The sequence below is a fragment of the Saccoglossus kowalevskii genome, chromosome 11, assembly GCF_978046115.1.
Source record: "Saccoglossus kowalevskii chromosome 11, keSacKowa6.1, whole genome shotgun sequence".
Classification (NCBI taxonomy): Eukaryota; Metazoa; Hemichordata; class Enteropneusta; family Harrimaniidae; genus Saccoglossus; species Saccoglossus kowalevskii.
In genome coordinates, this window is record NC_140651.1 from 524,012 (window position 1) to 547,022 (window position 23,011).

Genomic DNA, 23,011 nt, shown 5'->3' on the forward strand with positions numbered 1-23,011 from the left:
TGTTGTGGCTACTGCCTGCCCTCAGAACACGCATGTAGATCAGAAGCACACATCAGTGTTGTGGCTACTGCATGCCCTCAGAACACACATGTAGATCAAAAGCACACATCAGTGTTGTGGCTACTGCCTGCCCTCAGAACACACATGTAGATCAGAAGCACACATCAGTGTTGTGGCTACTGCCTGCCCTCAGAACACACATGTAGATCAGAAGCACACATCAGTGTTGTGGTTTCTGCATGCCCTCAGAACACACATGTAGATCAGAAGCACACATCAGTGTTGTGGCTACTGCATGCCCTCAGAACACACATGTAGATCAGAAGCACACATCAGTGTTGTGGCTACTGCATGCCATCAGAACACATGTAGATCAGAAGCACACATCAGTGTTGTGGCTACTGCATGCCCTCAGAACACACATGTAGATCAGAAGCACACATCAGTGTTGTAGCTACTGCATGCCATCAGAACACATGTAGATCAGAAGCACACATCAGTGTTGTGGCTACTGCATGCCCTCAGAACACACATGTAGATCAGAAGCACACATCAGTGTTGTGGCTACTGCATGCCATCAGAACACATGTAGATCAGAAGCACACATCAGTGTTGTGGCTACTGCCTGCCCTCAGAACACACATGTAGATCAGAAGCACACATCAGTGTTGTGGCTACTGCATGCCCTCAGAACACACATGTAGATCAGAAGCACACATCCGTGTTGTGGCTACTGCATGCCATCAGAACACATGTAGATCAGAAGCACACATCAGTGTTGTGGCTACTGCCTGCCCTCAGAACACACATGTAGATCAGAAGCACACATCAGTGTTGTGGCTACTGCATGCCCTCAGAACACACATGTAGATCAGAAGCACACATCAGTGTTGTGGCTACTGCCTGCCCTCAGAACACACATGTAGATCAGAAGCACACATCAGTGTTGTGGCTACTGCGTGCGCTCAGAATACACATGTAGATCAGAAGCACACATCAGTGTTGTGGCTACTGCCTACCCTCAGAACACACATGTAGATCAGAAGCACACATCAGTGTTGTGGCTACTGCCTGCCTTCAGAAGATGCATGTAGATCAGAAACACACATCAGTGTTGTGATTTCTGCCTGCCCTCAGAACACACATGTAGATCAGAAGCACACATCAGTGTTGTGGCTACTGCCTGCCTTCAGAAGATGCATGTAGATCAGAAACACACATCAGTGTTGTGATTTCTGCCTGCCCTCAGAACACACATGTAGATCAGAAGCACACATCAGTGTTGTGGCTACTGCCTGCCTTCAGAAGATGCATGTAGATCAGAAACACACATCAGTGTTGTGATTTCTGCCTGCCCTCAGAACACACATGTAGATCAGAAGCACACATCAGTGTTGTGGCTACTGCGTGCCCTCAGAATACACATGTAGATCAGAAGCACACATCAGTGTTGTGATTTCTGCCTACCCTCAAAACACACATGTAGATCAGAAGCACACATCAGTGTTGTGGCTACTGCCTGCCCTCAGAACACACATGTAGATCAGAAGCACACATCAGTGTTGTGGCTACTGCCTGCCCTCAGAACACACATGTAGATCTGAAGCACACATCAGTGTTGTGGCTACTGCCTGCCCTCAGAACACACATGTAGATCAAAAGCACACATCAGTGTTGTGGCTACTGCATGCCCTCAGAACACACATGTAGATCAAAAGCACACATCAGTGTTGTGGCTACTGCATGCCCTCAGAACACACATGTAGATCAAAAGCACACATCAGTGTTGTGGCTACTGCCTGCCCTCAGAACACACATGTAGATCAGAAGCACACATCAGTGTTGTGGCTACTGCCTGCCCTCAGAACACACATGTAGATCAGAAGCACACATCAGTGTTGTGGTTTCTGCATGCCCTCAGAACACACATGTAGATCAGAAGCACACATCAGTGTTGTGGCTACTGCATGCCCTCAGAACACACATGTAGATCAGAAGCACACATCAGTGTTGTGGCTACTGCATGCCCTCAGAACACACATGTAGATCAGAAGCACACATCAGTGTTGTGGCTACTGCATGCCATCAGAACACATGTAGATCAGAAGCACACATCAGTGTTGTGGCTACTGCCTGCCCTCAGAACACACATGTAGATCAGAAGCACACATCAGTGTTGTGGCTACTGCCTGCCCTCAGAACACACATGTAGATCAGAAGCACACATCAGTGTTGCGGTTGCTGCATGCCCTCAGAACACACATGTAGATCAGAAGCACACATCAGTGTTGTGGCTACTACCTGCCCTCAGAACACACATGTAGATCAGAAGCACACATCAGTGTTGTGGCTACTGCATGCCCTCAGAACACACATGTAGATCAGAAGCACACATCAGTGTTGTGGCTACTGCCTACCCTCAAAACACACATGTAGATCAGAAGCACACATCAGTGTTGTGATTTCTGCCTGCCCTCAGAACACACATGTAGATCAGAAGCACACATCAGTGTTGTGGCTACTGCATGCCCTCAGAACACACATATAGATCAGAAGCACACATCAGTGTTGTGGCTACTGCATGCCCTCAGAACACACATGTAGATCAGAAGCACACATCAGTGTTGTGGCTACTGCATGCCCTCAGAACACACATGTAGATCAGAAGCACACATCAGTGTTGTGGCTACTGCCTGCCCTCAGAACACACATGTAGATCAGAAGCACACATCAGTGTTGTGGCTACTGCCTGCCCTCAGAACACACATGTAGATCAGAAGCACACATCAGTGTTGTGGCTACTGCATGCCCTCAGAACACACATGTAGATCAGAAGCACACATCAGTGTTGTGGCTACTGCCTGCCCTCAGAACACACATGTAGATCAGAAGCACACATCAGTGTTGTGGTTTCTGCATGCCCTCAGAACACACATGTAGATCAGAAGCACACATCAGTGTTGTGGCTACTGCCTGCCCTCAGAACACACATGTAGATCAGAAGCACACATCAGTGTTGTGGCTACTGCCTGCCCTCAGAACACACATGTAGATCAGAAGCACACATCAGTGTTGCGGTTTCTGCATGCCCTCAGAACACACATGTAGATCAGAAGCACACATCAGTGTTGTGGCTACTGCCTGCCCTCAGAACACACATGTAGATCAGAAGCACACATCAGTGTTGTGGCTACTGCCTGCCCTCAGAACACACATGTAGATCAGAAGCACACATCAGTGTTGTGGCTACTGCACGCCCTCAGAACACACATGTAGATCAGAAGCACACATCAGTGTTGTGGCTACTGCCTGCCCGCACACCTCATCCTCAGATAAACTTTTGAGGTAAATCCCTCAAAACTTGAATTATATTTACCTGTCCTGAATACAGATGACAAAACCCTCGGATAACTTTAGCTTTATAAAGGTTTCCGGCAGCAGCCTCCATTCGACGAATGGTCTGCATCTGTCTGTAGTATGTTAAGGCATCTTCTCTGGTGACTGTCACTTCAGTTGATGGACCTTCATCTAATTTATGTAGCTTATATCCCTAAAAATGAATATTAGAAAACACAAATAATCTGTCAACAGCGCATTCCACTTCAGAAGACTTATATGAGTACTTGTATTTCAGTCTCAGATTTCTTACAAACATGTACTACTTTTTATTTTGTAAATCTGCCTCAATACTTTGTCTTATGTCATTGCCTTGTAATGCATTTGAAATAAACCTATAAACACATTCATAGTGATCCACATGTACAAGCATGTATCAATGTTGTCAATGCTAATAGTTTTCAAGAAAAGTTGAAAAGTTCTATTGTTTAATGGATGAACATGAGCAATAAACTAATATAAACAGCTCAACTGTCATCTTTGGAGGCATGAAGTACAAATAAGGAATACAGTATTTACTACATTAGAACATAGACCTTCATAGGTCTATGATTAGAAGAACATCACCAATGCACACAAAGCAAAAATTTTTATTTTTTCAAATTATTGTCAAATGAATACATCTACATATGTGTGAGATGATGTATATCTGAAGTTTGACAATGTAGCTCCAGAAACAAATTTGTTAAAACAAAATGGCTATCAGGCAGACATTTAGAATTTGATCTGAAAAACAAGATCAATTGGATCAAGGTCTCATAATGTCTGATGCTTGTACCAAGTTTGAACAAAACTTGTCCATATACAACTGAGATCCCGTTCCAGAATGGCAGAAATGCAATTGAATTGTCCAATAAATACATGTGCATACTTATGACATGATGATAATATATACAAAGTTTGAACATGATTGGCAGGTCAGAGATGGCATTAAGGTCTCATAATGTATGATGTTCATACAAAGTTTGAACATGATTGGCAGGTCAGAGATGGCATTAAGGTCTCATAATGTATGATGTTCATACAAAGTTTGAACATGATTGGCAGGTCAGAGATGGCATTAAGGTCTCATAATGTATGATGTTCATACAAAGTTTGAACATGATTGGCAGGTCAGAGATGGCATTAAGGTCTCATAATGTATGATGTTCATACAAAGTTTGAACATGATTGGCTGGTCAGAGATTGCATTAAGGTCTCATAATGCATGATGTTCATACAAAGTTTGAACATGATTGGCAGGTCAAAGATGGCATTAAGGTCTCATAATGTATGATGTTCATATAAAGTTTGAACATGATTGGCAGGTCAGAGATGGCATTAAGGTCTCATAATGTATGATGTTCATATAAAGTTTGAACATGATTGGCAGGTCAGAGATGGCATTAAGGTCTCATAATGTATGATGTTCATACAAAGTTTGAACATGATTGGCAGGTCAGAGATTGCATTAAGGTCTCATAATGTATGATGTTCATACAAAGTTTGAACATGATTGGCAGGTCAGAGATGGCATTAAGGTCTCATAATGTATGATGCTCATACAAAGTTTGAACAAAATTTGTTGACATACGATCAAGATCAAGTTTCAAAATGACAGAAATGCTTGATTTTGATTTTCAACATTAAAATAGCCGCCATTCTGCAATCTTGAATCGCATCACGAAATGAATGGATGTGCGCATATGTAAGCACAAGATATGTGTTGTATTTATGAAGTTTGAACGGATTGGACCAGGCCCGTTTGGGATATAGGTGGAGATGCAAACAAGCATGCAGGTCCCTGCAAAAAGCAAGTCCCCGTTTCCGGACTACATCTGATCAAGGAATTAACAAACTGACAATACACTCTGAAAGGTTCTGTATTCCCCAATAAACTTTAATCTCACAAGTTCACTTGTTTTACATCAGTGTTACCACCACGACATCATTGCCTGCCAATGGCATTTGCTCACTTTTTCCTTCCAACATCATGCCAATGAATATTACTGTCTATTTACTGATACCGTACTTATCCGGGTAAGAGCCCATGCCGGGGCAAACACCCACCACCCACTTTTGACACAATGAAGAAGTTGAGGTCATATGCGGGCACATGCCCAGGGGGCCTTTTTCTACACAAAAAATAAAAAAAAACTATTTTCTATTTGTTGACTGGGGTTGTATTAACAGTTGACTTTCTTGAAGTCTGTCGTGATGCTTATAAAAATTATTTAAATATAATTGTTGATTGCGTAAAACAAGGGGTGAACACGAAATACTGTGGAATACTTTATTTTCGCTGGAATTAATTTTCACTGAAAAGGCTTTTTGGGCGTTTTGTGTGGAATTTATTTTCACTGATTTTTGATGAGTTTAATGTGAAGTATAGGAAAAAAAGTATATTCGCTGGATTTTATTTTCACGGAATCATCCCTTCAGCGAAAATAGCGAAAATAAATTCCAAGCGAAAATAAAGTATTCTACAGTAGGTGTGACAGCAAAATAGCTATTTCGCTTTCTGCCTTCAGGGCAGTGCGTTCATCGCTGATTTACATTTATTTAGCAAGATTTTTTTTTCAGAATCCTAACAATCAGCAAGTCTATAAAAATATATATTAAAGCAGAAACAGTAATTCTCTTTTTGAAATATGTCGTGGCCCTAAAAAGGGCTGGCTGTTTGGTTTGTGCTTCCTCAGAATCGATTCAAGCAAATCGTATAAGGAGAGCCGCTAAGCAAGTGTCGCACTCGTTCGGCTTTAGCATCATTGACAATGAAACCAATGTTGCAATATTGTAGCAACCCATACCTGGGAGAGTTGTTGAAATCACGTTATTTTGGCGTAATAAAATATTTGGTAGCAGCTTACGAATCCATAACTGGGGCCACAGGCGCTCGGAACGTTTCCTGGATAATAAAAAATGACCTAATTTACCGGCGACTGACTAACTATGCCGATCCCACTTTAGGTCATTTTTTATTAGCCAAGAAACGTTACGAGCGCCTGTGACTGGGGCCAGCTATTTTGCAATGTCACGCCGAAGACTGCCAACTATTTTACTATCTTTCATCACCGCCATTGCATTTCTGTCATGAAAACTATTCTTCTGTCGTTGGATTAAAAAATCTTTCTATCTCAAGCCCACCGCGATATCCATATAGTGAGACATTCCAACCGCCGGAACTTGCTGAATGATAACTTTCACCGTGATTGATAAGCGTCGAATCTGCAATGTCACGATTTGACCTTTATGACGAAATACTAGTAGTGATGTCATTCTTAGCCAATCAGTAAATTAGATGCATAAAGGTCAAAGATGATTGCCAGACTGTAAACAAAAGCATCGTATGCCATCGCAACAGAGCGACCCAATTTTTCTTGTCTCTTTATTGTGGTTAGACATGTATGAAAAGTGCCAAGCTGACAGACTGCGAAATCGGTGGATTAAAAGTGCTAAGTCCAAATTGTGTGGAACGATATCGACGAACTTCAGGAAGAAGTTGTAGGGATTTTGTTTGACGCCTACAGTGACGCCGACTTGGACATTGAGGGTTTTGAGTTTGACGAAGATGGCAATGAACGTACAAATAAAGATCTGAGAAGTTTTTTCAAACAGCTATGAATTTTTATATTTTTACTGTGTGAATTTGTAAATTATTATTGATCTTGTATGACAATTGATTCGTAATTTGTCGAGACCGGAAATCATTTTACGCAGTTTAACCCCTGCCATTTTAATTCATTATGATTTCATGTGTATTGGGCGAGTTTGTCAGCGGGAAAATCCTAATTCAAATGATTCCTAACTGTCGATTTTTATTATTTTTGGTTTATTTGTCACATTATAAGCAATACATTATTTTTGTTTTACTTCTAATGTTGCATATTGTTCATTTATTTCTGTTGCATGTTTCCATTTGCCGTTCTATTCCCTGCCGCAGTTCGATCTGCGTGTTGTAAATTTTCGTGAATTTTTGTTTTTTTGCCGGGGATATTCGGGGGTAAAAATATTTTTCTCTCATGGATAGCGAAACTGTGGCACCAGGAATAAAATGAACTCACAAGATAGTTGTTTATCGTGTTTTCGTCGTTTATTCACATAACCTGCCGTAAATTTGTTTGAATATTCTGTTCCCCACATGGATTAAATCTACAAACAAAGTAAGATATGGTTGTCAGATTTGCCTGGTGTATTGATACAATGTCTGGTTTTGTTATCAAAGTCACGATGCTCTAATATTTTAAATTTATATTTTATTTTACAATGTAGACACAATGGTCTTTACTAACTGAAATAATTAAATTACAACGCTCCATTCTCATTGTAAATATGGATTGATTATTGTATAGTATTAAACAGAAACGTCAAGGGAAAAGTCAAGATGTTTCAATTTACACTATACCTGTTTCAATCCACCACGATTTTTTGTGACCATGAATGTTCCACTAAGTGACTGTGAATCAAATGGTTGTTACAGGGCTGACCCGAGACCACAGCAGCCATCCAATGAGAATTGTGAATTCACAAAATTGTTCAGATAATTTGTATCTATTTAACCGACTTCAAAATTATTCACGATAGTACATGTCGGCGATAGATTATTTTTTAATGCGCTGACCTCAGTTCAAAAGCTGAACTGTAAACAAAACAAGCAGCCTGTCGGCTGAGATAGCTCCGCTGTTAGCAATGCACATGGCAATTAAAGAACAGAAGATATCATTAGAAAATGAACAAATCTGAGAGAGGTCCACATGTAGTGCCTATATGTATAATATATCAAAGCAATTGGACTTGCAGTTTTCAACAAGAAGTCGAAAATATCACTTTTTACCAAAAATTACAAAAATATTCATCAAAATTAGAGAATTAAAGATATTATCATGAAATGAACAAATCTGAGAGAGGTCCACATGTAGTACCTATATATAGTACCTGTTGCTCAACGGCTATTGTACAAAAGATTAGTGCTGTATATGCCACAACTTTTTGTTTAAATTTGTACTTTTAAATGAAATATCGCCAAACAACCACACAAAGTTGTCAATGGAATAATAAACACATGTATGCCTAACACCAAAGCATTGGAAATAGTGGTTAGTTGAAATTCCATTTTCAACCAAAAATGACAAAAATATTTGCCAAAATTAGAGAATTAAAGATATGGCCATGGGATGAACAAATCTAGTAGATGTCAACACAAGGTACATACACACCAAGTATTAAAGCATTCAGGCTACCGGTTTTGAAGAAGAAGTCGAAAATAGAATTTTTGACCATTTTAAAATAGTCTGAACTGAAATCAGGTTGGGTTGTAACAGTCGTTTTATTTTCATTATTTTGGCCTTAAGTTTCTACCTTTCTACTGTCGATGGGTCCCGAAACTATTTCATCAATTATTTTGAGGGCGAGGGTCTGAAATTGGCCGATTTCACGACGAAAACCATGTGAAATGGGAAAACTATGACGCCTAGTGGCGTCACAATAACTTATTCAAGATGGCGGCAAACATGGGGATTTCGCTGTAGTTTTCCCGCAGTCGGCTGTTACGACCCGACCTGATTTCAGTTCTGTAAAATAGGGTAACTCGCAAAGGATGGAACTGTAGCTCCATGGTTTCGCGTTAACACCACGACAAACAAAATAACCGACAGCGAAATCAAGTGAGCTACAGAACTGCAGCTAGGTTCAACCACAGTTTCGTTCAACACAATGGCAACAGCAGACTGCAACCTCGGCGGTCGATCCACACAACCACAACTTTCGGAAAGGACTTCTGCCAAATTCCACACAAACACGATTTTGTTTGTCCCAAGAGTTCCACAACATCCATAACCACTTTAGTTCAGTCTTTGGAAGGAATTCAGTCGATTTAACAGAATGACCTGCCCACACAGACGGAAACAATTTATAAACAAAGTTATTCCAACACCATACTATAGATGGCGCACTCACTATAGACCGCCACAGTAGAATTTTTGGGGGGCTAATTTGCATAATTTTTGGCAGATCGACTTCTCATGAACAAATTACCATCTACACTCATCAAGGCATCGACACACCAAAAATCGAGTAAAATGGTTTGACGGTTTTTGAGAAGAAGTCATGCACAGACAGACAGATAGATAGACGGACGACAGACGCAGGACAGAAACCCATCCCATAGGCTCAGCGAACCTATGGTCCGTTGAGCCCAAAAGATTCAGAATATGTTGAGGCGAATCATTGATGTGAAAATAAGGTAAACCAGGCCAGTGTCATTTTGTTTCATTGTTTAGAGCAACGGGCGTGGCGCGTCTTACACGATTGGTCCAAAAATATTCACAGCGAAAAGTAAACCGTATGTTTTCCAATTCTCAATAAAGTATTCACTTATGTAAATTAACAATCTTGTACTTATTTTCTCTCTGCTATGTTTTACGCCTGTTGTTATTATCAGCCAAATTTTATGCCCGCCATTTTTACCAATAAAATATTGTTGTTGTCATTCCCAAACAGTGATATGTCCTCAGTTACGTGTCATCGAGTTAAGCCACTGATACACTTTTGTACAAGGCCAACGTTGTGAAATGGTCTTTTGCAAATAATCATACCACACATTGAAATTGTGAACATTTCACTATTTTCTGTCCCAAAAAATCAGCATTGTTGATTCACTCACTGTAACAGTATCAGCATTAATTATTATTTACAATTCTGGATAATATCTACTGCACGCATACTGAAAATGACAAACAGACATATATACATTGTATTTTGCGTAACAGTTTGTTTCTTTCGGTCCACAATCAATGCAAATATGCAATATATAATGAAAATTAGAACAAAAAAATAAACACATGACTCAATATTAATACATTTGGCTTTTCCTTTAAGTCAGTTTAAGAAACATGCATGTATTGTTCGTTAACTTTATTGCAACTAGAGATTAAACCACTTTAACAGACGGTTACTAAAGTTAATAAAGTGATTGTAAGTACAATTCACAAAACTGATGAGTTGAAACATAACATTTCAAAGTTTTTTTCAAAACATAACTTGTTACTGAACCATCCAGGCGTCTTTGTTTTGAAATATTTTTGTCCCACGTGTTCAGTTCCATTGTTCTCCTCATTTGCATGATAACAAAGCTACCAAAGTTAATGAGCTGTTTGCGTAAGGGGAGAGTCGGAAATCAAACGGGCGGTTCACCGTGGTAATCACCGCGGCTCTCCGCGGTACACCTAGGAGAGCCGCTGACTGCTTACAATTAGGGGTCTCTACCGCGGTGGCCACCGGTACCAGTTGCAACTGCGGTCGTAGGAAAGGTGTGAAATACGTACTTAACAGTTTCCTTTGTGATTCCATGAGTCTTTGTTTCAAATAGCTGTTTTTAAATCGAGCAGGTTACGAGCATCGCTGGCATGGAAATACTTAGCATATGGTAATATTATTGGCCCACGTATTTTATTAATATAAAAATCCATAAGTCCAATGCTGTATACAAATTGTTGTTGCGTGAAACAATGTTGTATTTTATGCATGTATTTATCACCAATTCCAAGAGTAAAAGTCGTAACTTTCGAAGGTACGAGTATTATGACACGTCCATACATTTCACTTAGGTTTGTTACACTTGAATAAAGTCTACCACATGAAAAGAATGTTATTTACGAAGTTTTAAATAGCCGAGCCTTCCTGATTCGAGCCTCTTGTTGATTTGACAACGGTGGGTATCATTAATGTTTATTCTTTGCCTGTATCGCATTCCAGACAAAAAGTTCAAGATCGGTAAACAAGAAATGAACGAACTAAAATGTCTTCTGTGTTTCACCATGGAGCTAAAAAAATGGTTCCACGTGTGACATGATTATTAAAAAAAAACAGAGTTAAGCGGTCATGTACATTCTATAAATCTAACCTCGCACACATAATCTTGTATTGACGTGTTCTTTTTTTGGTCAAAAACGACGTTGCCTTTCAGTTAACTCTTCGCGAGAGTTTACCGATTTTTTGAACAAATGTTAAGTAACTATATCGTTTTGCGTCAAACTGAGTGGCCCGAATTTAAATGTCAGTGCGTGAACTCATTGAGGTCATTGCCCATTGCCGCACGTAATTCAAACACGTGGTTATTCAGTCAGTCGAAATGTACGCGAATAATGCGATCAAAGTGCGCTGCGAGTTTATTATAGAAAAAATTAACATTACGCATGATATTGTATGTTATTGTATGGTTAATATTACATATTCACTTTATTTCGAATAAAATAATTCACCGATGAGTCACAAGTATTTAAAATATTTTCTTGACTTTCGTTAGACACCTGACTCCGGGACCTGACTATCTTTTTCAATGATTTAAATGCGCCCATGTTTATATTTGCGTAATAATTACGAATGCAATGCATTATCAAGTCGGTAATATTGAAATATTCACAGACGCAATAGCCTGGGTTAGTGTCCCAACAATAATAAAAATAACTTAGTTTGCGTAATTATTATAAAAGCAATACATTGCAAAGTTGAAATACTTAGAGCCCGTGCAATACTGTAAACATATTTGCGTTATTAGAAAAGCAGCACAATAAGTAAACGATGTTGAAATATACAAAGCCAATACAGAGTTGAATACAAGTTGTGTAATTACAGTACCGCTGGATATAATAACAAATTTACGAGATCGAAGCGCGGACCAAGAAAGAAAAGGGTTGCTAAGGTAACGCGCCAGTTCAGTGCGTGACTTGGGGTCAAACTTCAATCAACACACACTTGATGTCAGCATCGCTGCGTAGCAAGTTTCGCAACGTACTTGAAGTTCAATTGTGCCCCAAAATGATGTCGACGATCACTCAATTGTTGCAGCGCATGTTGTACCAAGTCCATGATACACCCCGTTTCGACTTTGGCTTGCTTTTCCTTCTTAGTGCATGTTCTTGTTCACGTAAATGCGACCTCTCACCAATGTATTAAAACACTTTGAATTTATACTTATGCGTGATTATATTTGGTCTACGCGAAACATTAATCTTTCTGAACATTTTCTGAGACCATGCATGATATATATTCACAAAATAATGCGATCATATTTTATATTATGTTGATCTCTACGTCTTTTTGGATCATTTTGTGATTTTATTCCAAGGCTCAGGCAAATAAAATATTGTCAACTATTATAGACTAGTTTCCTAGCTTTTGGCTCAGCCAAATTGGTTTAATTTTTCATTAGAACTTTGTGATCCTTTTAATTTCCCAGTTCTTTGTGTTCATTAATGGTCTTGACAATAGTGTGAATTGCTGTGCATATAACTGAATAGGTAACAGTAATCGCACCCCCGATTCTGGCTTCAGGGTTAAAAATTTACAAGTCATGAAAATGACACAGTCGTCGTTAAATTTGTGCTCGTCATATTAAAGTGGAAGGGTTGTCACGAGCGAGTCCCAAGTGGCGTATACAACAGATTATTTATTTACATCAAATTCGAACATGTGTTGCGTGACGACCCCTCCGGTTTAAAGGGGCACCTTCCAGTTGAGATTAATTTCACAACAAATTTACTTTCTTTATTAAAATAACAATGGATAACAAAAGATAGATTAACAATGTAAACAACATAAACAATAGTGTCCCATGATTCTTTGGTGCAATCCATGGGATTGAGCGGTTCCCCTTTAAGACATAGCAAAGAAAAACATAGAAGTGAAAGCATGTCCAAGTTATCACATTTTAAACAAACAAGATGGCCACCAGTCTGCCATATTTTATCAAATTGCAAATTGAATTGACATGGACATGTATCCATTTATGACATGCTAAATATCAATAAAAATGATACATGGGTGACAGGGATATAGTAATATGGCCACAAATAAAAACAGCTGTTATTTGGCCATTCTCTATCTAATTATGAAATAATCTGACATGTATGATGTATGTGCCAAATATGAATGAAAATGGTACATAAATCTTGTAAATATAGTAGTATGGCAGTCAATCGGCCATCCTTGATCCGATTTTACAACAAATTGTCATGGACATTTATCCTAACATGTATAATCTATGTACCAAGTTTGAATGAAAACTGACAAAGCATGTCCAAAATACAACATTTTCAAACAAGCAGCCTGTTTGCTGAGATAGCATCGCTGTTAGCAATGCACATTTCAATTAAGAAATGAATATATCATTAGAAAATGAACAATGATTGGTTAATTAGTGGCCGAAATCATTCACTTAGGGTGAAACTAGGTTGAATTTTACATGCATTTCATAACATTGGCCATTCCAGTTTATATCTGCACCCCCCCCCCCTTTGATGAGCTTGTGTGTTTACTTCATACAGGGTATAATTTCCATGGGTGTATAAGTCATACAAAGTTTTATTTCCAAATCACCATTCACCATACAGTAATGGAAATCTATAGTTCCTACTTATGGTGTTGATGAGTTCCATTGTGCCACCATACAGAGTAGGATTTCCAAATATAACTCTCATCATATGCTAATTTACCAAGTTCAAAATTTTATATTTGATAATGGAAATCCAAACTAGTCCTGATTCACGGTGTTGATGAGCTCATTCGTGCCACCATCCTTATCTAATTTCAGTAATAACTATTTCATACTGGCCCAATTTTTTTACCATACAGAGTGAGAATTCCAAGTTTTTTTAGTCATACTGTTGGAAATCCAACCTCATCAACTGGTATGTGGCGAGATAAACTAGGCCATATTTTATTTAGTAGCCATAACTGCCTGGATTTCCAGGAATTTTTTTTCCACACCTGTCTGGATTTCCAGATTCTGTTTCTCCATATACAGTTGGAATTCCGGGGTATTTTCCCCATCATACAGTGCTGGAAATCCGACCACATCAACAGGGGGGTGCAGATATAAACTGGAATGGTCCAATTCAACAACATTTTTTGTGCGTTATTATAAATACTACTGAGTAATAATCAACAATTTCAAAACTTCAAAGACAAGTTAGTTATTCACTTGCGAATCCCAGCATGGCTGGACTGTGCTACCATACCGTGATCATTTGCTACTAAGCAATGCATTCTTTTTTAGCATATACTTTCCGTTACCAACAAAATAAAAAAAAAAATGCATATTACAATAAATATACTGAGCATTTTTTTATCATGTGTTTTTCTTTTTGATTGACTGTAATTTTACAATATTTTGTGACGTCTATTTTAGAACCAAACAAGTCATTGAAAATGACACAGTCCCCGTTAAGTTCTCTTTGTGCTTGTCATATTAAAGCGGAGGGGTTGTCGCGAGCGCGTCCTTGAAACTTGAGTTCCAAGTGGCGTATACAACAGATTGTTTATTTACATCAAAACACGTGTTTCGTGTCATAGTAATATGGCCGAAATAAAAACAGCCGTTATTCAGCCATCTTTGATCTGATTATGAAACACATGCAAAGAATGAACGGAATCGGTCCACAGGATTCTGAAATATGACGTTGGATAGTCTGACGCACGGACACACGGACGGTCGGACAGACAGACTCAGGAACTCACGGACGGTTGGGGACATGTATCCTAACATGTATGATCTATGTACTAAATTTGAATGAAAACTAACAAAGCATGTCCAAAATACGACATTTTCAAAAGACAAGATGGCTGCCGGTCGGCCATCTTTGATCCAATTGTGAAATAAATCATCATGGACATGTATCCTAACATGTATAATCTATGTACCAAGTTTGAATGAAAACTGACAAAACATGTCAGTTGACGCCCAAATTAGAGTGACGCCTATTCAAAAGATTATACGGTGTATTGTTTGTTTAGTGCATGCGTTGTGCAATATGATTGCAATATATGTACCCAATTTAAACCGCACCCAAAATTTTACTTTTGATTTCTAAATTGATACATTGTAATATAAACTGCAGTTTATATTAGGACTTTTACAGGCTGGTATGTAAGAAGGTAATCCATCAAACATTACGACATACTTGGCATGTTACTTGTCTTATAATTCTGTATCATAGTTTTCTAATAAGTGAACAGTACTTACTTTGGTTGTAAAAGAAGCTTCCAATGCAGATGGTGAATCAGAATAATTTCTAGTAGATGTAATGAGACATACACTCTTTAAAGAAAAACAAATAAGATAACATTATAAAAAGCACCACCATGGCAGCCATAGATATAGACAGGTGTTGGTTGGTCAGTCTTGACTAACCTCTGTAGCATTATGTCTAAGTGTCTCAAACATGTAAAAAGAAGCAACAGAAACACAGATGAAACAATGGTGTCTATTTTTGTTTATACTATTAGCGGTAAAAGTAGCCATGAAGGACTCACACGAGGACCCTTACTTAATTTGCATAAGTTTTATTTACTTATTGACTCTTACACAATCCCCGGAGGGAAAGAAAATGGTCACAAAGTACAAGGAGAAATATATATATATATAAAAAACAAAACAAAAACACAATATACTAAATACTAAATAACAAATACAATCACTAAATTACTAAATAATACAAAATCTCTAAAATACAATCTAATATAAAATTACAAAATTGACAGCAGGCACATACGAATACTGTAGTTCAGAAAATCTATCGGGTCACTTTTGCTTGTGTACATATAATCATCGCATAGCTGAATTTCTACAAATCAATTGGACTTAAACTACTAGTATAATGACTGTGACAATTAATCGCTTGTCTGAGTACATGCGGCGACGAATTATTGGATTGGCAGCAGCCGGTCGAAAAATGAAAGAGATCTCGGAACAGATAATTGTTGAGGAAAAAATAAAACAAAAAAAACGCAGCCAGTGATACATTTCGAAAAATAAAAATACTAAATAAACGCAATCAGAGGCACTGACCACGTGCATTGGAAATAAATGTGTTGTGACACAGTCTCACCAGACTCCCAAAGCACTTATATTTAATACATTGACAAAAAACACCACAAGAAAAATGTAAATCAGGCTTGTAATTACTAGTAACTCAACTCAAACGCAATATTGATCACTGTAAAAGTGGATAAATTCGAACCGCCATCAAACTCAAAATTCAGACGGTCTCGTTGATTGTCAATCAAAAATAAACTTGATGTTTTGACAACATATTACAAACAAGAATGGAAAAAAAGTTAGCAGCAAAAAACGAGAAATGCATGTGGGAAAGCGATGAGCGAACTCAAGAAAAATTATGCCAATGTGAGAACACGTTATATACCCTGAGTAGTACTCGCTAAAACATTGAGAAAATGTGCCATTTCAAAGGGCACCCTTACAAATAATGTCTGCGATTGTGTGAACATGATAACGTGTAAACAATTGCAAGGAACAGAGCTTGTGGTCCACGGAGGAAACTTAGCAATGGCGCAGTTAGATGTATACGACTGTTGAAAACAGAGACTCCTTCGATATCATATGATCAGGTTCACGTGGATGTATCATTTTCAACTATTACCAACAACACTATGATAATAAAGACTTTCTGTTTTCGACATTGTGAAAATCTTTTGTTTTTATGTAGAAAAATACAGTATTTTTACCAAATAAAATCATATTTATTAAAGTTATTGTTCATACATGAGTTGTCGAACACACTACATGGTTTGTAATCTATCACTGGCAGAGTTTGTTTTGTCTCATCTCACAACTGAATGTCCTTTGAATGACTTTTAATGACGTAAAGCTAACATCGGTTTATAACTAAAACTTGTATACGAAGTTCACAAAAAAACATTCAGTCTTTAGAAGTCACTTTATTTTATTGCTAGGACGTATTCTGCTGTTAAATTTATTATATGTATTTCCAACCGTTTTGCTAGAGTATTTTCAAGATTGAAGGCAGCATTTACAGTTCTTTCATACATGTACAAAATGTAGCTCAAAGTTGCGTTGGGATTACGTTCATACAGTATGTAACAATATCAGTGCCAGTGATATCTTACCAGTGCACAAAGTAGCCAAAATAAAAAACATGATCATTTGAACACTGCTATTACAAAACTGGTAGGAGGTAATAAATTTGGGCCGAAAGTATTCAAACATCAGTTTTTGGCTGTTCCAATGGCAGTGGTGGGCCAGATTTTTTTTACAATCAGTGACAGTACCACCTACCTGTCAAGTATGAACAAAATCAGCCAAGCCAAAGAAATTACAGGAGTTAAAAGCCGTTACTGGTGAAAAGTTACCTTAACTTTGGGATCAATTTTCTCTGTAATGAAAATATACATAAACAAGCCATGCATGGCACAGTCCCCATTAGTTATCAAATTTAAGATATATAGTTATGTTTATAGTAATATAGTTGGAATATAACAATGTCAGGAATATGATTTTTTTAACACTAAAATGATTGACATTTGTATCTGATTGTCAAACAAGTACTTGTCCATATTGAGAGAAATTGCTCTGGAACAGCATTCAAAATGAGCCATTTTGAATACATGTATATATATATAACATGATGTATAACGAATATATATATTTATCACATCTCACTGCTGTTACGCATGCTATGATTGGTTGAGACTCAGTCACATGACATGGAATAAAAATGGACATTACATGGTATATTGCCCGCCAAGTGGATATTACATAGGTATATCACATGGATGATGTTACTGAAACTACTGCGCAACGATACTGCGCATAACAAATTGTCGTTCGCTGCACTGGTGTTGCTCTGGCCGCTGTTGCTTTCGGGGTTGCTTTCAGGGTTTTGAAGGAACTTTAGCCATCCAAAATAGACAGTGAACGTGCCAGAATGGATATTAAGTAAGATACTCTGTTTTGATGTATAGGGTATTTTTTATATGGAGCGAAAATGTACGGCAAAGCCGCCACTGAAACGTCGCAGCCGGGGTCTCTGCAACGCGTTCTACGCTGTGAGCATTTTTACGCGTTCCACGCGGATGCTAAGCGGAAACGCTCTAAAGCTGTGTGGCTTGTGAATAGGTGTGGTACGTTCGTGAGAAAGTAATTTCAGTCACTTCCATGGCACTCTGACATTTTTATCTGTATAGTGATCAAATAACTTGCGTTTGAGAATTTCTCAATTCATTTCAAAAATGTTATTCTCGATAATTTGAGTGATCCACACTGCTGAAACACGGTTCAAATAAAAAGACTATACATGGCTGAAAATAACATTTACTGAGTGTATTTCGTTGTTTTTTCAGCAGACAATGTATGTATGTTATTGAGTAATGTGAAACTTGTTATAATAGATAAAATAAAATATTGCATACTTCAATATAAGTGTTGTTATTTTGTGGGAGAGCGGGTGTGAGTTATGTATGGTAGCTGTGATTGTCATGGTGGATGTCTGTTCGATGTGATAAAATAAATAACACATGTTTATTCGGGCAATATCACGATTTGTTGTCTGCCCTCGGGCTGTTGGTTATGACCATAATATTAATGATGCCAGAGCCGAAGGGCAGGCAACAAATCGTGATATTCCCCTCACAAGCATGTGTTATTATTTAAATAAAATCTAGAAGCCCAATCATCAAAACAAAATGGCCGCCAGGCAGTCATTTTGAATCCAATCTGAAAAATAAAATGACGAGCATCAGGAACCCATAATGTCTAATGTATTTACCAAGTTTGAACGAAATCCACCCATAAATGCTTGATATTTGATGATTTTTTAGCACAAAAATGACCACCATTCGGCCATTTTGAATAGGATAGTCAAACCAATATACCTGTTTATCTATGACTTGATGTATAATGAATATTTCAAATTTGAAAATATTATCAGTCAAAACAAGTCGGAGATATGGGTCTAGAAGCCCATTCATTAAAACAAAATGGCCGCCAGACAGCCATTTTGAATTCGATCTGAAAAATAAATGATGTGCATCAGGAACCTGTTATGTCTAAAATATGTACCAAGTTTGAATGAAATCCATTCATAAATGCCAGAAATGCTTGATATTTGATGATTTTTTAGCACAAAAAAGGCCACCATTTGGCCATTTTGAATAGGATCATCAAACCAATATATCTATCTATGACATGATGTATAATGAATATTTAAAATTTGAACATAATCAGTGAAAGCAAGTCAGAGATATGGCACGAGAACCACATTCATTAATACAAAATGGCCGCCAGTCGACCATTTTGAATCTTATCTGAAAAACAAAATTATTTGCATCAAGGTCCCATAATGTCTAATGTATATACCAAGTTTGAACAAAATCCATCTGTAAACAGCCGAGAAATGGTTGATTTTTAGGATTTTTTAGCACAAAAATGGCTGCCATTCGGCCATCTTGAATCAGATTGTAAAACAAAATGATGTGCATTAAGGTCCTATAATGTCTAATGTATATACCAAGTTTGAACAAAATCCATCTGTAACCAGCCGAGAAATGCTTGATTTTGATGATTTTTAGCACAAAAATGGCCGCCATTCGGCAATCTTGAATCAGATCGTGAAACAAATTGACGTGCATATGTATAATATCATGTATGATGTATGTGTGAAGTTTGATTGTGATTGGTCCAGGCATTTCTAAGATACAGGCACGGACGCACGCACAGACACATGCACAGACACACGCACACACACACGCACACACACACGCACACACACACACGCACACACGGAGGTCAAAACATAAGACCCCGTTTTCAGACTGCGTCCGAACGGGGACTAAAAAAACAGGAAATTTTTGCCTACACTCAAGCTGAGTAGAATGAGCTACGTATATGCTTTTTAATCCTAGAAATGTAGGGTGTGATACATTTGGCACAAAGGTATTCAAAAAATCAGTTTTTTGGCTGTTACCATGGAAATGGTGGGCCAGAACTTGTTTTCAGATTTTAGAACCTAACTAAAGTGAAGGTGTGACTTGCCTGCAAAGTTTGAACCAAATCGGCCGGCCAAAAAAATCACAGAAGAGTTTAAAAGCCATTCCTGGTGAACAGTTACCCAAACTTTGGGGTCAAATTTCTCAAAATAATGAAAAAAGATACCAAAAATTCAAATAGTAACTTTGTGCCCACACTCAAGCTGAGTAGAAAGAGCTATGTCTGAGGTCTTTTATCCTAAATTTGTAGGAGGAGATACATTTGGCGCAAAGCTATCCAAAAATCAGTTTTTTGGCTGTTGCTATGGCAACGGTGGGCCAAACATTTTTTTCAGATTTTTCCGTTTTGATTGGTTAATTAGCGACTTGACCTATCAGATCAAAAAACAGTTTCAAGTCACTAAAGATGTTTGAACAAACATGGCGTATACCGTATCGGATCGAGTGTTTATATGTGACCGAATCATTCACTTGCGGTGAAACTAAGTTGAATTTTCACAACAATTATTTTTTGTATGTTATTGTTTTTATTTACTTATTGACTCTTACACAATCCCAGGAGGGAAAGAAAATTGTCACAAAGTACAAGGAGAAAAATTTATAAAAAAAAACAAAAAACACGATATACTAAATAACAAATACAATCACTAAATTACTAAATAATACAAAATCTCTAAAATACTAACTAATATGAAATTACTAAATTGACAGCAGGCATTAAGATGTCAAGTAAGACCCTGCTTCCTGACTTTGAAGCTTTTACTTATGAACTGTGCAGTGCTACTGGTATAACAACGTTTTCATTCTGCAACAATTCCATAAATTTTTTCTCTGCAGGTTTATTTTCAAATGCTGGGATCAGATCCTTAGCTTTATTGAACAGTTTGGTACGCAACTCATTGTATTTGTTGCATTCCAGCAGAAAATGCATTTCATCCTCAATTAGACCTTTGTTACACATGTCTCAAACCCTGTTGTTTAGTGGGATTTTTTTATGAAGACCTATTTCAATTTTGAGACTATGGTCACTAAGACGAAATTTGGTAGTTCAAAGTTTTTTAGCTTGACTAAATATGGTCAAGGTTTAAATCAGATTTGATTAGCCGATACTACTGAGTAATAATCAGCAATTGCAACACTTGAAAACAAGTAAGTTATTCACTTGTGTGAAACGCAGCATGACCGTTACCATGATCATTTGCTACTAAGAATGCACTCATTTTTGTTTTTACTTCTTTTAGAATATACTTTTCGTTATCAACAAAAAAATATGAAAATAAATATATATATATTTTTTTTTGTTATCATGCGAACATTTTTTTTTTATTGATTTTTTTATTTTTTATTTTAATTTCCCCAATGTCTAAATTAAACATGGAATGTACAGTCACTCTGCCGGAAGTCAAACATGCCAGTAGTCGAACGCAATCGACTTTGTCAGACGGCTGTCTCTCAGTTGTGACCTATACCGGTGCTAACGAATTAGTCTATTCAAAAGATTGTAGTATACAATATCGTAATCTGCAAATGCATACAAATCTATTTGTAGATATTATTTATTGTGCAGTATGTTATACAGTGTGAAATTTTGTTTGTGTACAAGTTTGTCTGTGTGTAAAAATCCGAAAGTGCACTTAGAATCACAACAAAGTTGCAATCGAGCTTAGTGCATCTCATTAGCATAACATTATCCCTTCTGGCCTTTGTTTTTTGAAAAAATGTCCCACTGTTACCGAAGTGAATGCTCTAATTAAAGCCGCACCAAGACTTCACGCATCTGAATTCGTCCATTGAAAAAATGAATTTTTTTAAAGCTGCGACCTCAATTAGGAATTTTACGGTATCCCGAAAGCCACTAGTATTAAATAATAAAATAAAATTATTCAAGATGTCACTTCAATGAAAAACAAATAGTGACATGTCCACTTCTCTTTGATTCGAACAGAGGGCAGGTTTAGCCCACTGATACAAAGATTATTTTCAAAACGCTGGAGCACTCCTTTTATCGGCACGTTTTAACAAAGACTGAGTATCACGACACAAGTACCTTACACGTCTGATTAAAATAATTCCAAATGGGCGTTAATGCAGATGAGGGATGTGGTAAATAATTATAATTTTAACAATGTTTCCAATCCCAAACCATGGCGAAACAACGAAATATACGGACCCCTAACATACCCCAGTCCCAAGCTTCGGCCTCATTTAATTCTCCCTCAAAAATGTACAATCCTAAAGTACTGCACTCATGACTTGTGCAATACAAATGGGGTTGCCATGAAAGGACTATTACGGACCCTCATACCACACTATTGTTCATAAATGTTTAGTAAAACCATGGAGCTAAAAAAAGTTTTTTTATGTCCATGGTGAAACGAACTTGTTTGAAACGGAAATCACGACGATCGATCGACCAACTCGCGACCCCCGAAATCTTCGACAGAATACATACCCTTTTTGCCGGATTACTTCGTCCAAGCCGTCTGATTATCGTAGAAATTATCATTTTATATAATTGTTAAAAATAGCACCTCGATAAATCTGAAAATACTTTGCAAAATTCATGTACTTGAAAACAAGTTCACTGGGCGGCCATATTAGTTAAGTCATGACGTCATTGGTCACACGTCTGTCAACGTAAGATGGCGCTATAGTAATGCGGAACCTTGTTTTCTCGGGGGGGGGGGCGGCGGACATCCGGGCATTTTCTACCGCCTGGCAACCCTCGTGGTGAAAACAAAGACCAAAAACTCGCAGAAAACGGTACTTTGCGATGGTTGATGAGAGTCCCCTGTAACAAGTGTAACAAGTGTAACAAGATTAGCCCTACGTGTGT

The 23,011-nt window shown here is 37.8% G+C and overlaps 1 protein-coding gene across 1 annotated transcript in view; it reads right to left on the minus strand.

Annotated features, from left to right (window-relative positions):
* Positions 1-22,794, minus strand: part of LOC144364044 (pyruvate dehydrogenase E1 component subunit alpha, mitochondrial-like) — a 53,505-nt gene extending 30,711 nt beyond the window's left edge. Inside the window, exons 1-3 of the mRNA XM_085505608.1 lie at positions 22,628-22,794; positions 15,395-15,469; positions 3,377-3,550 (exon numbers count right to left, since the gene is read on the minus strand). Of these exons, the coding sequence (XP_085361734.1) occupies positions 3,377-3,550; positions 15,395-15,469; positions 22,628-22,681 (303 nt within the window). The 5' untranslated portion in view covers positions 22,682-22,794. The remainder of the gene's footprint in view (positions 1-3,376; positions 3,551-15,394; positions 15,470-22,627) is intronic.
* Between the last annotated feature and the right edge of the window lie 217 nt (positions 22,795-23,011).